The sequence below is a fragment of the Melanotaenia boesemani genome, chromosome 5, assembly GCF_017639745.1.
Source record: "Melanotaenia boesemani isolate fMelBoe1 chromosome 5, fMelBoe1.pri, whole genome shotgun sequence".
Classification (NCBI taxonomy): domain Eukaryota; kingdom Metazoa; phylum Chordata; class Actinopteri; order Atheriniformes; family Melanotaeniidae; genus Melanotaenia; species Melanotaenia boesemani.
The window spans coordinates 3,014,736-3,027,959 of record NC_055686.1 but is presented as its reverse complement, the minus strand read 5'-3'; the positions used below and the strand labels follow the sequence as shown (position 1 = coordinate 3,027,959).

Genomic DNA, 13,224 nt, shown 5'->3' with positions numbered 1-13,224 from the left:
GGTCCCGGGAACACAGAGATATGGCTTTGTCATGCGAGCTAAAAGAGGATCCTCCTTTTCATCCTCCCTCCACCAGACCAGAGGATTGTCCTGCAGCCCTGCAGGTCTCCTTGTCCTCTACCTTTTCACCTCGTCTTCTGCCTCCTCAGTTCGAGTTTTCTGTCCTCCTCCCTCCTCTCCTGGTCTGTAGGCTTCTCCAAGGAGAGACTCCAAGATGCTGGACTGCTTGGGTTTAGGTGCAGGGGGTTTGGGTTCCACCTCTTCCTCCTCTCCATCAACTTCATCATCATCTTGCTGTGTGAGAAAGAAGAGAGAACTCATTTACTGTAAACAGAGGTGTGTGTGTGAGAGAGAGAGAGATGAAGAACAAGGTAGGATTTACTTGGATTTTTCCACAAGGCTTCTTCCATGAGATGCTTCTTCCTCCGTCCCTCCCACTGCTTTAGTGTAAAGTTGTCGTCTCGCTCCTCATCACTCAGAAGTGGGAGGACTTTGAAGCCTGGATCCGCAGCTGAGGCGGCATGCAGCAAGTCCTTCTGGTTCACGTACCTGGAATTTAAATTTCATTCATTTAAATCAACCGACACCATCACAGGAGGATAATGATGTTTTCTTTCATTATGTTTTCTTTAATAAACACTTATGTCCTCTCAGCTCTCCCTGTCTCACACAGCACAGGCCTACCTTGTGCTCCGGTTTTTCCTGATCTCATCCTTGATATTCTTAACAGCTTTGGAGTCTTCTGGGAGGCTGGTCGTCTCCTCCAGCAGCAGGACATGCAGGGATCACTGAGAGTTGGTGGCTTTCTTCCAACATGGCTTCAGATCTCTGACCACATCTTCTGCATCCGTTAAGTCTTCCTCTTTCAGGCTGCACAGATCTTTTTATTCCTGCAGACTTCAGGTCAGAGCAGAGCGGCATGAACAAGGTTCAGTCCAACTTTCTGTGGAGACTGAAGCTGAAGGTGGAGGTTGTTCCAACATGCAGTGTTCTGCTTCTCTTCTAGTTTTATTAACCTGTTTTATATGTGCTGACCTGAAGGTCTCCTAGAAAAACAGGTTAAATAGATAAAAACTCTGTTATTTTATAATGTTATATGTACTAATATGAATACTTTCTCATGTTTATCTACAGGTTTATTGGGTTCAGTAGAGCAGTGGAGGGGACGGAGTATTTTTGAGTTACTAATAATGATCAGTGCTGTTAGATAAAGGAAAGGATGGATTTCACACACAGCGCAGTGATCTAAGCAGAGCAGACGACAGATTACTCATTACAACTAGAAATGATAGATTTGACCTGGACTAGTGAAAACAACACATCCACGCTGAGTTTCAGGTTTGGCTTGTTCAGCTGAAAATATGAGCAAAGAAACTGGTGATGGATGTAATCTAAGGTGGAGACCAGTCAGTCTGGAGCAGACACCAGCAAGTTATGGAGTCATGGCTGTTCTCTGCACCTCTGAAGCAAAGCTAAGTCTTTTTAATACTTTTATTATCATTTCTTCTGCTTACAGAAAGAAGTGGAGGCAGTTTTATATCATGCTGCTCATATCTTATTAAAGAAGGTTAACTATTAAGGTCTAGAAAACTTTTATTTATACGGGATATGTACAACTTTCCTGCATCCTTTCCATGCTGTCGGGGAGAATCCTGCTTTCTACAGGTGAGCTCAGCTTCTTTAAATCATGAAGAGCTGTGAAAACTCTCAGCATTGGTTAAGAAAGAACAACTTTTCCTCTGGTAGCTACTCTGCTCTACCTTGATACCTTTCAGGCTGAACTGGGTACATGTTGGTTTCCTGTCTGTGAAGGGCGTGGATGTGGAGGAGGAGGAGGAGGAGGAGGAGGAGGAGGAGGAGGAGGAGGAACCTGTGTGAGGTAGGTGGGACGACAGGTTTTCCTGTTTCTTCATGCTTCTCTCTTTAGTAACCATAGAAACAATCAGCCGTCAACACGCTCAGATCAACATGCGTCCTCATCGTTGTCTTTGCTGAGTTCTTCTCTGGATCCACCAGTGGAGGTGGGCTGATACAGAGACTAAATGATTAGAACAGAAGGAGAGGTGTAACTGAGTTCTATTGATCTGTGATCCCAGTTTCCTTCTAGTGACGGGTCTTCTTGTGTAAATGAAGCGAGTGATGCAGGAGGATGAAGATTAATTAAGTTTCTTTGAAACTTTAATGGTGTCAGACGTGGAGGGATTTTATCAGCTTCTATTTAAACTACATCTAAATTGAGCAGCAATGATCGTAGCGTAGTATGGGATGGGAAGCTCTGAATGGTTTTTATTAAAGGTGTGATGTTTCCACAGGAGAGAAAATAGAGATGCCAGGCTGTCCGTCTACTGTCCAGTTTAAACTGGAGATAAATGATGTCATTTCTGTGTTTAAAAAGTAAAAAACTAAAGAGTCCTGGACCAGACGGCATCCCTGGACATTTTTTTGGACATTTTTAACATGGAGCAGATGAGGGTCTCCAAGCTGTCATTGTATCTGTAGCCAAATGTAGTTCTCCTCAACATCTGGATGACTTCAGACCAGTGTCCTGACTTCTCTGGTGATGCAGTCCTTTGAGAAGCTGGATATAATGTACCTTATCACAGTGTTTACATTTAATAAACTAAGCTTAGAAAACATCATGAACCAGCTGAAGTTTCACCAGTAATTCTGCCTCAGTTACACATTTATATTATTTAGTTATTTATTTGTACCAGGGCCAGGACTTCATTAGAAAGTTCATCCAGTAATTAGAAGCTTTTTAATTAATTCATTCCGTTAACAAAGTAAGATAGAACCAACGTTCCCTTAAGTTTCCTACGATGTGCAAAACTTTCAGAGCTTTAAATCATTCAGATGTTATTTAGCAATAATTAATTATTTTAATATATTTAAATATGTTAATTTAATAATTAATTAATATTATATTAATATGGTATAATTCTACATCTGCAGTTGCTAAGCAACAGTTGTCTGACTCCGTAGCGACTGTGTCTATGCGCTCTAGAGATGTGACGTTCATGAACGAATCGATTCTTTTGAACGGCTCATTTAAAGTCAGCTGTGAGCCGTTCATGTGTGAGCCATTCTTTTTATTTACACATTTTCCACACCGCCTTCATCACATGAGTGACATCATAGACGTCTGATGTCCAACACGCTGCATTCATGTGAAGCATCTATGTGCAGAGAGAATTGTTCGGAAACAAATACTGTATAGTATAAATAAATACTGTATAGTATAAACAAATACTGTATAGTATAAATAAATACTGTATAGTATAAACAAATACTGTATAGTATAAACAAATACTGTATAGTATAAACAAATCTTGTAAAGTAGATTTTATATAGAAACATATTTTGTTTGTCATTCTTATATATTGTGAAATCTTGTAAGATATTGTAAGAACGAGCCAGTTGTTTGAACGTCTCTTTTTAAAGCAACGTCTCCTTCAAACAGCCATAAATCCAGACGTGTTGGAAGCGTCATGGTTGTTTTAATTGTGGTAATTTGTAAGATTTTGTGTCTAATTAAACATTTTAAATGAAGAACGCTCTCATGTGGAATGTGGAGCCAAATGCAGGCTGACGAGGCCGACCGGTGCAGAGGTTCAGGTTTTAATACAAAAACTAGACGAACACACATGAAGACTGGAGAACACAGCAGGTCCAAGACTGTAACATGACCATGAACCGGCAGGAGGACCTGAACCCAACAGGCTCAGATACACAACTCACAAGAAGCTGGTCGGTGAGTTAGTTAAATCACACCGTGTGTGTGTGTGTGTGTTAGAGAGGTTAGGATCAGCTCTGAGTTAGTTGTTACTTTATCACCACTAGATGGCGCTGCAGTACCTCCTCTCAGACACATTAGAGTCCTGCTATCCTTTCCCTCCTCTCTGGTCCTGACAGATCCTGTTCCTCAGTCAGAGGATGTTTCCTCTGCAGCTCTGTGTGCTGATGCATCTTCTATCCACCACATTCCTGGTCCAGTCACACGGACAGACGGATTTACAGACCGATAGATGGACAGACGGATGGACGGATGGATGGAAACTTTTATTGATCCCAAAGCTGGAAATTAGAGGTTGCAGCAGCAGCAGTGGTAGAAAAGACTCAGATAACAAACATAGAAATCTATTTACCAGATAAATCTATTTACAGCATCTACAAATCCACAGAGCGAGACAAGAAGAGGAAGAAGAGAATATAGAAGCATGGAAATATAAATGAGGACGTGTGAAGTCAGATGTAAGAAAAACGATGTGCAAACCAAAGTAGAAAGTAAAAAGTAGAATAAAAGGCAGGTGGATAGAAGCAGCAGGTGGAGCCTGGTGTCTGCAGCTCTTCTGTCTGCCAGAGGACGGGACGCCATCATGTCCTCACGTCTCAGATTACAGCAGGTTTAAATGGACACGTGTCTCTGTGACCGTCCATCTTTCTTCATGAACAGCGTCCATGTTTCCATCTTTAACTCTGATTCCTTCCAGTGAGAAATCTCCCTCCTCTCAGTCTGAACAAGGAAGTAGTTCCTGCACAGACCAGGTCCTCCTGGACACCACACTGAAGTCCTGCATGTAAATAATCAATCATACAGTTATATATATATACATGTGTGTGTGTGTGTGTGTGTGGGCGTTGACAGCATTAATTGTGTAATTAATTGTGTTAAAACGTTGACACCATTAATACAAACACGGCATGACGAGCCTCAAACATCCGTCATTTCTCTGTGATGACGCGGGACGTGGAGAAGACCAGCCGGCTGGTTCTATGGACGGACTTGAGAATAAACTGAGTGTTAATGGAGCAACATGGACGTCGCCTCCGTGGAGAATGGGGGTGTTTAACACACACTCTTTTCCTGGTGATCAAATCCTTCTTAACCCATGATTGATGGTTCTTTCCATTTCCAGAGAGGATGTAGGGATGTTCCACGACGCCTGCTTCCTGAAGGAGGGCGTTACTAACTACTGTACCATGTAGAAGCTTGTTAGGTCAGAGTAGACCAGGTTTACTGCTCTGAGTGTAAAATCTGAACCTTGTTAACCTCTGAATAGATAAAGTTCTCTAGAACATTCTCCCTCAGGAACACATCTTTCAGCTTTTAAAACCTTGTTTTGGAGGATGTTTCCTCTCTTTCTGCCTCTTCCAGGTCACATTCAGTTTGTTTTCTGGTTTTTCTGCTTCAGGTTTGTTACCTGCTGCATGTTTTACCATCAAGCTGATCAGAAGCTGCTGTTTGTGTTTGTACAACGGCCACTTTACAACTGGACCGTGTAGGTGAGGGTTTTCTCTCTGGTGTCCTCTGATTGGGGAGGACCATAAGACCAGAACTAATGTGTTCTGGCTGAGTCCTGTCCTCCCATAAAGCCAAAGTTACAGCAGAGCAACTAACTAATGAATTTATAATAATAATAATAATAATAATAATAATAATAATAATAACTTTGTTTGTATAGCACTTTTCGAAACAAAGTTACAAAGTGCTTCACAGCATTTAAGAACACATACACAAAGGTAAAACAATAAAACATGAATTCAAAAGAGACAATAAAATTAATAAAAACAAATTCACAATAAGAAAGCCATTCTATAAAAGTAAGTTTTTAATTTAGCTTTAAAAGTGCTTACAGTGTTGGCTACCCTGAGCTCCTCAGGCAGAAAGTTCCACAATTTAGGAGCTCTGACTGAGAAGGCCCGGTCTCCTCTAGTGAGGAGACGGGAGGGGGGCACAGTCAGGAGGCTCTGACCTGAGGAGCGCAGGCACCGACCCGGGACATGGGGGGAGAGCATGTCACAAATATAGGTGGGGGCCACACCATGGAGGGCTTTAAAAGTAATTAATAAGATTTTAAAATCAATTCTAAAACTGACCGGTAACCAATGTAGGGGAGCTAAGATAGGGGTGATGTGTTCATGTTTTTTAGTGCCTGTTAAAAGTCTTGCTGCAGAGTTTTGGACCAGCTGGAGACGACTGAGCAACTTCAGACCTAAACCTGCGTATAGTGCATTACAATAGTCCAACCGGGAGGAAACTAGTACGTGTATCACCCTTTCCAGGTCAGACCGGGAAATAAAATGTTTGATCTTGGCTATGTTACGAATCTGATAAAAACAAGATTGGACAACCTTTGTAATCTGAGGGCTAAAATCAAATTGCGAATCTAAAATAACCCCCAGGTTACGGGCAGATGGTTTTACCAGATTGGATAAACTATCAAGAGAAGAGAGATTTTGAGTGACTTGAGGAGGACCGAATAGAATTATTTCTGTTTTTGATTCATTGAGTTCTAAAAAATTTTGGGACATCCAGACCTTTATGTCGGAAAGACAGTTAAAAATGGGCGTGAATGATTCAGGGTCGTTCATAGCCAGCGGGACATATAGTTGTGTGTCTTCTGCATATAGGTGGAAATTTATATTGTGGTTTTGAATGATTTGACCTATGGGAAGCATGTAAATGGAAAATAAAATAGGTCCAAGGATGGAACCTTGTGGAACACCGTATGATAGGGGGGCAGAGGAAGATGAAAACTCTCCAAGTACTACAGAGAATGACCGGGATGAAAGGTAAGAGGAAAACCAAGATAATGCAGAGTCAGTAATGCCAATGAAATTTCTGAGACGCTTTCACAGAGTGGCATGGTCAACTGTATCGAATGCTGAACTTAAATCAAGTCAAATTAAAATTGAGCATAGACCAGTATCAGCGGCTAAGAGCAGGTCATTGGTGACTTTTATAAGGGCAGTTTCGGTACTGTGATGTGAGCGAAAGCCGGATCGAAACTTTTCAAACATGTTGTTATTTTTCATGTGCTCAGTCAGCTGGGTGGCAACAGTCTTTTCTAAAAGTTTGGCTAAGAAAGGCAGATTTGATATAGGTCTGGAATTGTTCAGGTCCAGAGGATTAAGTGAGGGTTTTTTTTTAGAATCGGTCGAACTACAGCACTCTTGAGACCAGGGGGGACACAACCAGACGACAATGAACTGTTAATAATAGAGAGGATGTGGGGACCCACAGTGTCGAAGATGTCCCTCAAAAATCTAGTGGGCAGAATGTCTAATTTGCAGGTAGTAGGATTTGCATGCTGAATAAGATCCTTTAAATTGGATAAAGAAATTTGTTTAAAATGTGTCAGTGAGGACCCAGTTTGGTTTGGGATATCAAAATTGCCAGGGGCAGGTGGAATGTTATTCCTAATGTTGGCAATTTTATTAACGAAATGAGTATTAAGTTTCTACCTCCAGTTGTATCCTTAACATAAACGATGCTGAACTGAGCTCAACACTGAATGAAGCGTTTAAATACAAGAGAAGAAGAGGAAAGAAAGAAGTAGAGCACATACACAGAGGAAGAAGGCGGGTTTTACTTGATGTAAAGCCAACAAGACGAGGAAGCAGCTCACATCACTGAGAGGAACCATGAAGGAAACATCTCTACTGTTTCTGCTCTGTAAGTAGACTTTTCTCTCTGTTCATTACTGATGATGAAGAGGAAGAAATGGAAATAAAAAGACTGAATTTAGGTCAGAAATATCAGGAAGAGATCTCCACATATTCTACCTGCTGGTGTGTTGTTGTCATTGCTTTTTCTGGAGGATTTATTTCTGCACGTTTCTCAAGGTTTTCATTTAATCTGATTTTAAATCCCATTTTCCCAGAAATCCCAGTTTGGCCTGAAAACCAGTCAACATATATGCAGAGTATGTGTGTATTTCTACTGGACGTGTGTGTTAAATTGACGTGAATGTTCTTTGTATTTAGTTCTGAGCTCCCTGCTGTGCTGCAGAAAAAGTCAAGGTCAGTAAACCTTCCCAGTCTGATAAAAAGCAGATGATTATTACTTATAACAGACTCTTTATAGGGAACCTGGATAAAAAGAAATAAAAAGAAAGCTGCAGCAGAGTGAAGGCTCTTGCACCTTGGTGGAGCTTCATCTTTGTAGCTATCGGGGGCCTCCATTGGCCACCCTGCAGTCGCACCTGCATCCTCGCTCACACCAGCAGCCGGGCTCGTGCAGGAGCGTAAGAAATGATGTGCACGTAGCTTCCTCCATAAACACAGTGATGCTTCAGCTTCCTGCTGACAGCACATAGCCAGCAGATGGCGTCCTGACTGTGAACAGGTGTTGACGTGCAGATGTGTTGAGCATGAAAAGGTTATTAATACTGAGAAATATCAGCAGTGTAGGTCAATGCAGGACTGAGAAAGATTTCATAATGAAAGATGGATGTTGTACAGGAAAGCATCACCATGTTTTACCTCTAAATGTTCCATCTGTCTCACCCACACATCCATCTTTACAGCATTAAATTACACAGCTGTTCCACATTTCCATCCACATTCTTTTATCCAGACTCAGGACAAACAGACTGAGGACAGTGTCTGACGTCCTTGAGACACTTTAACAGGAGAAGTGTGAGATTTATTTTAACGTTGGTCCACTTGTTGAACTGTCAGAATTTCCTCCACAGAAGCTGTTTAGGATGATCTTTTCTCTTGTAGGATGTTACAGCACCTGTACTTTTAGTTTAGAAAACAATGAAACATCAGTGGTTTTATTCTGTTTCCTTTCATCCCTCACAGCTCGTCTGACCATCAGTCCCAGCAGATCTCAGTTTTTTGAAGGAGTCTCTGTGTCTCTGATCTGTGAGGAGGACAGCTCTGCTGGATGGACGGTGAGGAGAAACATGACCAAGAAGACCAGGACTCAGTGTGGATCTGGGTCAGGAAAACTTGCTGGTTCCTCCTGTAACATCAGCTACATTCTCCCATGGGAAACTGGAGTTTACTGGTGTGAGTCCAGAGAGGGAGCAACCAGTAACAGCATCACCCTCACTGTCACTGGTAAGATCAGACTGTGGAGTTAGTGGTGATGAAGCTGTGTGGAAATGGATGAAATGCTGTAGTTTGTCTCTGTGTTGAGGTGGATCAGTGATCCTGCAGAGTCCTGTCCTCCCTGTGATGGAGGGAGATGACCTCACTCTGAGCTGTCAATCAAAGTCTCCCTCCAACCTCCCAGCTGCTTTCTATAAAGATGGCTCCCTCATCAGGACTGAGTCTACAGGTCACATGACCCTCCACCATGTTACCAGGTCTGATGAAGGTCTCTACAGGTGTAGCATCAGCAGTCATGGAGAGTCTCCACCCAGCTGGATCTCTGTCACAGGTGAGGAGCTTCACTCTCATTTCAGCACTTATTTCATCCACAGTCACCTGACCAGGTGGGATTCTCTCTGCAGGTAAACCTACAACCACATCCCCACCCGTATCAACAACTCCGCCTTCTTCAACATCCCCGCCCTTATCAACAACTCTGCCTTCTTCAACATCCCCGCCCTTATCAACAACTCTGCCTTCTTCAACATCCCCGCCCCTCTATTTTGGGTTCATGCTGCTCCTCCACCTGCTGGTGTTCTGTCCGTACTTCATCTCCACCCTCCTCATGGTGTCTTTATATCCACACAGAGACACAGGTAACACTGAACCATTCACTGACCTGTCAATCAATCAATCAATCAATCAATCAATCAATCAATCAATCAATCAATCAATCAATCAATCAATCAATCAATCAATCAATCATGATTTTCTCTCTAACCTGCTCTGTCTGCAGGAAGTGACCTGGCCGTCTCCATGGTGATGACTCCATCCACCCAGGCTGATCAGGGATTGGCTGATGACTATGATGATGTCACCACAGAGCATCATCTAAACTGAGCTGAACATCTCATCTCTCTCTTCTCCTGATGTTCTTCTTTCACACGAGAAGTTTCTAGAACTGAGGTCAACATCTGTGAACAGAGACGTCACATCTGTCTGTTTATCCTGGAAATAAAGCAGTGAAGGGGGTGTGGCCTGTCTGCTCTGCTTCTTTTACACACCTGGACAGAACAGCTGCTACACTGGATCCACATCAACACATGATGAAGGTCTCTATAAGTGGAACATCATCATCATGGTAGACTCCCCGTACACGGGGAGAACATAGAAACTCCACACAGAAAGACCACTGTTCAAACCCCCCCAGCCCAGGTGGTGGTGCTAACCACCACACCATCCTGCAGCTCTAACTGCCACCACAGTTTTCTCATTATAATCATTTTCTGCTTTTCATCTTTACTTTTACCAGCAGAACCTGGTCAGTCAGTAATATTCTAAGTCATGGGATCTCTGGTAAATCCGTGTGATCAGCTGCTGCCTCAGCTAGGATGACGTCATGAGAGCACATAAAGTGGAGATAATAAAGATCTCCATCAGGATGGATCACTATGTATCTGATTATGTTTAACAATCTGTCCAAGATGTGACGTGGAAGCAGATCCTGGAGCAGGAATGGGTGGAAATTCTGGAAATACTGCTTAGTTTCATGTTGGATGTTTGTGAGAAAGAAAGAATAATTAAAATGTTTTATTTAGTTGGTAAAGTGTAACCAGGCTGACATCATGGTGAAGCATCTCAGTTACTCCACACTATGAGTCCTAAACTGTGATGTACATGTTTAACTAACCTATAGGAATGATGATCAGCTCCATGTGCTCGCTAACTTACCGAAGGTTAATTCTATAGAACCAGAAAAGCAGAACATACTGGGTTTTATACTTGGCTTACAGGACGTTTGTAAAGGTTCATTTAGGTTTTAAATGAGTACTTTTACTGTGAGGTAGCAAGTCCCTGTTTTTATTTCATTAAAGAAAAACACCTGCATGTATAAAACATAATAAAACATAAAGCTTCCTAAAGATTGCTGGGTTGGGTCATCCATACGTGTTCATCGATGATCCCAGTTAAACACCGACTTTCTGAGTGCATGTGTGAAGTAAAACAAGCGCACCCTTCTTCCCTAACATGGCCTCGCTCCCAGTACAATGTGGTCACTGCCCCTCAGTTTTACTTGCAAACAACAAACACACCTCAAACAGTCATGAGCAGGGATGAGGAGGACAATCAGGACCTCTCACACCCCTGTTACCCAGGGTGCCGCCCGGGATGGGCAGGGGGAGGTCGTTGACCCGGGTAGCTGCGTTGATGTGGGTCTGCTGGTCCTGGGGGATGCCCAGTGATCTGCGTCTGGGTGGGAGGTGATGGGGTGGCTGTGGATTTGGGGCATTTCAGCCTGCAACCCTAATAATTCAATTTAATATAATAAATATAATTATTGTAAATTAGTATAATTACAACATTCTATAATAATATATAATAATTTTATCATATAAATTCATAATTAAATAATTAAATAATTTAACGTAGTTAATAACAACATGATGAACAGAATGAGGTTTTCTGTCAACGTCCTACGTTGCTGCTGTGGGAATTCTGGTCGGCGAGGTCGACTGTCTCATTTCACGTATGCTGAGCAGCTTCGGAGTGACAGACGACGTAGACGACGTAGGACGCTGCGTCGCTACGTCGTCTACGTCGTCTGCCACTTTGAAGTGTGGAGACCCTGAACTGAAGCACAGCTTCGGTCTGGCAGCAGCAGGGAGGAGACCAGGAAGTAACAGATCACAAAGCATTCTGGGAGTTGTAGGATTTTCATCTTTAGATGTTTTCTGGCTTTTCTCTGGTTAAAGATGGTTGTTACATCACACAGTCCAGTTTAATATTTCCATCGTTCTTCATCTGTTATTAAACACGTGGTTTACGTTTCATTTCTCTGAATTGTGTTGATAACAATCATTGTTGTCACTTTAAAAGTTTCCACAGTAGCTGGTGTGTGTTGGTAGATGAAGGTGGGTTTTGTACTGGGTGTTTTCATCCTGTGGTTGTTCTGTAACGGACTCTAACAGCTCTGTGCTCGTCCAGCTTCCTGTTTCTGATGAAAACATGTCAGCTGGATGTGGCCACATGTTTCTCTGCAGGACTGTTAGTGGAAAGAAGTTTCTACACTAAGATTAAAGTCTGCTGAAGCAGTTTATAGTTCACTGTTTAATGAAACATCATCATCATGATGCTGTAAATGCTTCCTGTCCAGATGTTCCTGCAGCATCTGTATGAGCTGCTCTGAGACCAGCTGATCTACCTGTTGTTGTATTGATGTGTGGGTACCTACAGTAGCAGCATACGTGGGCTGTAAGAATCATGCAGAAGTAAAAGAACAGTTTTTTCTACAAAGTGACACTGCTGTGCAGGAGTGTGATGTTTCACACAGACTGTAGTGGCTAAAGTTATTTTACTGTGGCAGTCAATTTCTTCGTAACATATTCACACATTTAAGCACTCTAAGATGGAAAGAACGAGTCTACGCGTGTTTAAAGTTTGAACGACAGTAGAAAACAGTGTGTTTGCCCCGTCTTTAATAAACAGATCACAAAAACAAAAAAACAAAACACACCCTTTCCTGCCTCAATAGGATCCAGCCAAACCCGTCATCACTTAGCGCCTGCTCCTATCTCCTCTCCTTTTCTAATACATTCTAAGCAATGCAAACATAAATATAGTACACTAACCTGCACTAAACAACGAGGGAAATCATAAATATGACAATGCAATTATATTCATAATGCATAAAAATAATCCTGCTATAGTAAACAAAGGTATGTAAATAATATTAATACTAAATCTGAACCAAAGTTCACAATATAGAAAATGGCACTAACACAGACGCTGGCTATTAAAAACCTTCTTCAGTCCAAAGTGTGAAAACGGACGTTAATAAGTGTGAAACTGCAGCTGCAGCTCATTGTGGGTGTTTACTGTAGAATGATTTGGCTTTGATATTTCACAGTTTGATAAAATGTGTTAACAGTTCTGGTTATTTCTGCACATACTGCATGCGGCTAGTTATGTTACGTCTTACGTTACGTAAAAGCCCCAAAGCCTGCATGGAGTAAAGGGGGCGTGTCCAGATGAAGCCTGCATCAAGTAAAGGGGGCGTGTCCAGATGAAGCCTGCAGCGAGTAAAGGGGGCGTGTCCAGATGAAGCCTGCATGGAGTAAAGGGGGCGTGTCCAGATGAAGCCTGCATGGAGTAAAGGGGGCCTGTCCAGATGAAGCCTGCATCAAGTAAAGGGGGTGTGTCCAGATGAAGTCTGCATCGCGTCAAGGGGGCGTGTCCAGATGAAACCTGCATCGAGTAAAGGGGGCGTGTCCAGATGAAACCTGCATCAAGTAAAGGGGGCGTGTCCAGATAAAGTCTGCATCGCGTCAAGGGGGCGTGTCCAGATGAAGCCTGCATCACGTAAAGGGGGCGTGTCCAGATGAAGCCTTCATCGAGTAAAGG

General features: G+C 42.5%; 1 protein-coding gene across 1 annotated transcript in view; it reads left to right on the top strand.

Annotated features, from left to right (window-relative positions):
- The window catches only part of LOC121640276 (sialoadhesin-like), a 601,555-nt gene extending 591,793 nt beyond the window's left edge, over nucleotides 1–9,762 (top strand). The window contains exons 9-12 of the mRNA XM_041985979.1: nucleotides 8,587–8,850; nucleotides 8,930–9,172; nucleotides 9,246–9,479; nucleotides 9,620–9,762. Of these exons, the coding sequence (XP_041841913.1) occupies nucleotides 8,587–8,850; nucleotides 8,930–9,172; nucleotides 9,246–9,479; nucleotides 9,620–9,723 (845 nt within the window). The 3' untranslated portion in view covers nucleotides 9,724–9,762. The remainder of the gene's footprint in view (nucleotides 1–8,586; nucleotides 8,851–8,929; nucleotides 9,173–9,245; nucleotides 9,480–9,619) is intronic.
- Nucleotides 9,763–13,224: the final 3,462 nt, after the last annotated feature.